Source organism: Octopus bimaculoides, chromosome 17, assembly GCF_001194135.2.
Source record: "Octopus bimaculoides isolate UCB-OBI-ISO-001 chromosome 17, ASM119413v2, whole genome shotgun sequence".
In the NCBI taxonomy this organism is placed as follows: Eukaryota; Metazoa; Mollusca; class Cephalopoda; order Octopoda; family Octopodidae; genus Octopus; species Octopus bimaculoides.
Window position 1 is genome coordinate 21831991 of NC_068997.1, and position 2071 is coordinate 21834061.

General features: G+C 32.9%; 1 protein-coding gene across 8 annotated transcripts in view; it reads left to right on the forward strand.

Moving 5' to 3' along the window:
- Positions 1-2065, forward strand: part of LOC106880643 (homeobox protein Hox-C9) — a 402026-nt gene extending 399961 nt beyond the window's left edge. For all 8 annotated transcript variants that reach the window (XM_052973873.1, XM_052973875.1, XM_052973877.1 and 5 more), the window contains one exon: positions 1530-2065. In XM_052973873.1, coding sequence (XP_052829833.1) covers positions 1530-1771 — 242 coding nt within the window. In that variant the 3' untranslated portion in view covers positions 1772-2065. The remainder of the gene's footprint in view (positions 1-1529) is intronic.
- Positions 2066-2071: the final 6 nt, after the last annotated feature.

The following is a 2071-nucleotide window of genomic DNA, read 5'->3' on the forward strand; positions in this document are numbered from 1 at the left end:
GTATATATGTATATATATATATATATATGTGTGTGTGTGTGTGTGTGTGTGTATGAGGAGAAGGATGTGTGTATGTGGCATGTGTTTGAAAGCATTCCACTGACAGTGCTAAATTCAAGACTTTCCATAAGTGTCACTAAAAGATGGAAGAGTTTCCTTGCATTCACTTATACTAAGAGACATAATACGAAGTCAGAGTTACTAAAGAGTACTTTCCAAAATGCAAGGGGTAGTCTTATGATAAGGACGCTCAAGGCTCCAGAAATAGCAGCCAAATTTTTTTTCTAAGATTAGACCCTGACATCTTAAGAAAGGAATAATATTTTAGATAATGTTATCTTAGAAAAAACAATGTCTATGTAAAGAAAAAGAAAAATGACATGATGGTAAAACCGGTAATGCCTTTCTATAGTGAGACTTGACTCATACAGCAACACAAATGTAAGTTTGTATTGTCTACAAGAAAAATTCCTTGACACTTAAGTGCTAATACACTTATACAACATAGCTGGTCCTAAATATGTGGATTTTGTATGATTGGGTTATATACATCTCCGTCTGTATCCAAGCACATTTAGGTAGATTGCTTCATTGAGGGATCTATCTAACATGTAGATCTTTCGTGTAAATATTTTTATGATTGTCATATATTATCTCCTCCGTTCTCGTTTTATAGTTCTGGCAATTCTATAAAAGAAAAAAGAAAAGAAGGAGAACGAAAAATGCAGTTATAACTATAATTTTAATAATGTGATTAGTATCAAAATGTCAGAAATATTTACTGCAATTAATATATTACAGCATGCTATTTTATATTTACCGAAAATATATTTCCTTCTTGCTTATAACAACTACTACTCCTCCATAAAGCAACGATATCTCAGTGTCTTTAATTGATAAGTCTGTTGTTCTTACTGTAGTGGATATGCTTCGGCAAAATTCTTTTCGTTCGTCTTTACTTTACGAGTTCAAATTCTGCCGACGTCAACTCTACCGTTCATATTTTCGGGCCCGATAAAATAAGTACCAGTTGAGCATGGTATTGATGTAATCAATTTACCCCTGCTCTCGAAACTGCTGGTCTTGTGCTAAAATTTGAAATCATCATCATCACATTATTTACATTATTTACATTTAACGAATATTTGTTCCCATCTTGTGTTTTGTTAACACAACGTTTCGGCTGATATACCCTCCAGCCTTCATCCGGAAAATGTAAATAATGTAAACAATGTAAATATGTACATAATTCCTCGTCTCTTAAATATAGAACTGTATCATCATCACAATAATAATAATAATAATAATAATAATAATAATAATTATTATTATTATTATTATTATTATTGTTATTATTATATGCAAAACAAATGAAAAACAATGATTAAAAACTATACGTGAACACATATGTCCGTGTATATGCATGTATATGTGTAAGTGTGTGTGTATGTATGTAATTTCTAATTATCTCTCATTTCCTAAATGCAATTATTTAATTTCGCTATTTTCTCTCCGTTTCTCTTCCACAGAAACGAAAGGTCGGAAGAAACGCAAACCTTACACACGATATCAGACGATGGTATTAGAAAATGAATTCTTAAACAGTTCTTACATAACGCGCCAAAAACGGTGGGAAATTTCCTGTAAGTTACAATTGACTGAAAGGCAAGTAAAAGTCTGGTTTCAAAACAGACGCATGAAACGTAAGAAGCTCAATGAGCGTGCGAAAGCGCGGTTACGTGAAGACCAGGAGAACAAGGACCAAGCGTAAAGATATTTTTTTGGCGGCGGGGGGAGTCACAAACGAACATCGATGACATTATTGAAAGTTCTTACAAAACAAAGAGGAACTTTCTAATGTCACATATTCCAAATTTTTTGCAATGATCAATTTCTGGCACGAATATAATTTTATGTGTGGATTCCTTGCAGAAAAATTTACGATTCCAAGCATGAGAAGGAATTAAGGATGAAATGACACCAACAAAGGATCTTAACGGATAAACAGAGTGTAAGAAAAGTGTGCAAGAGTGGTAGTAAGGGGAGGCGAGTGAGAAAAATATATATACAT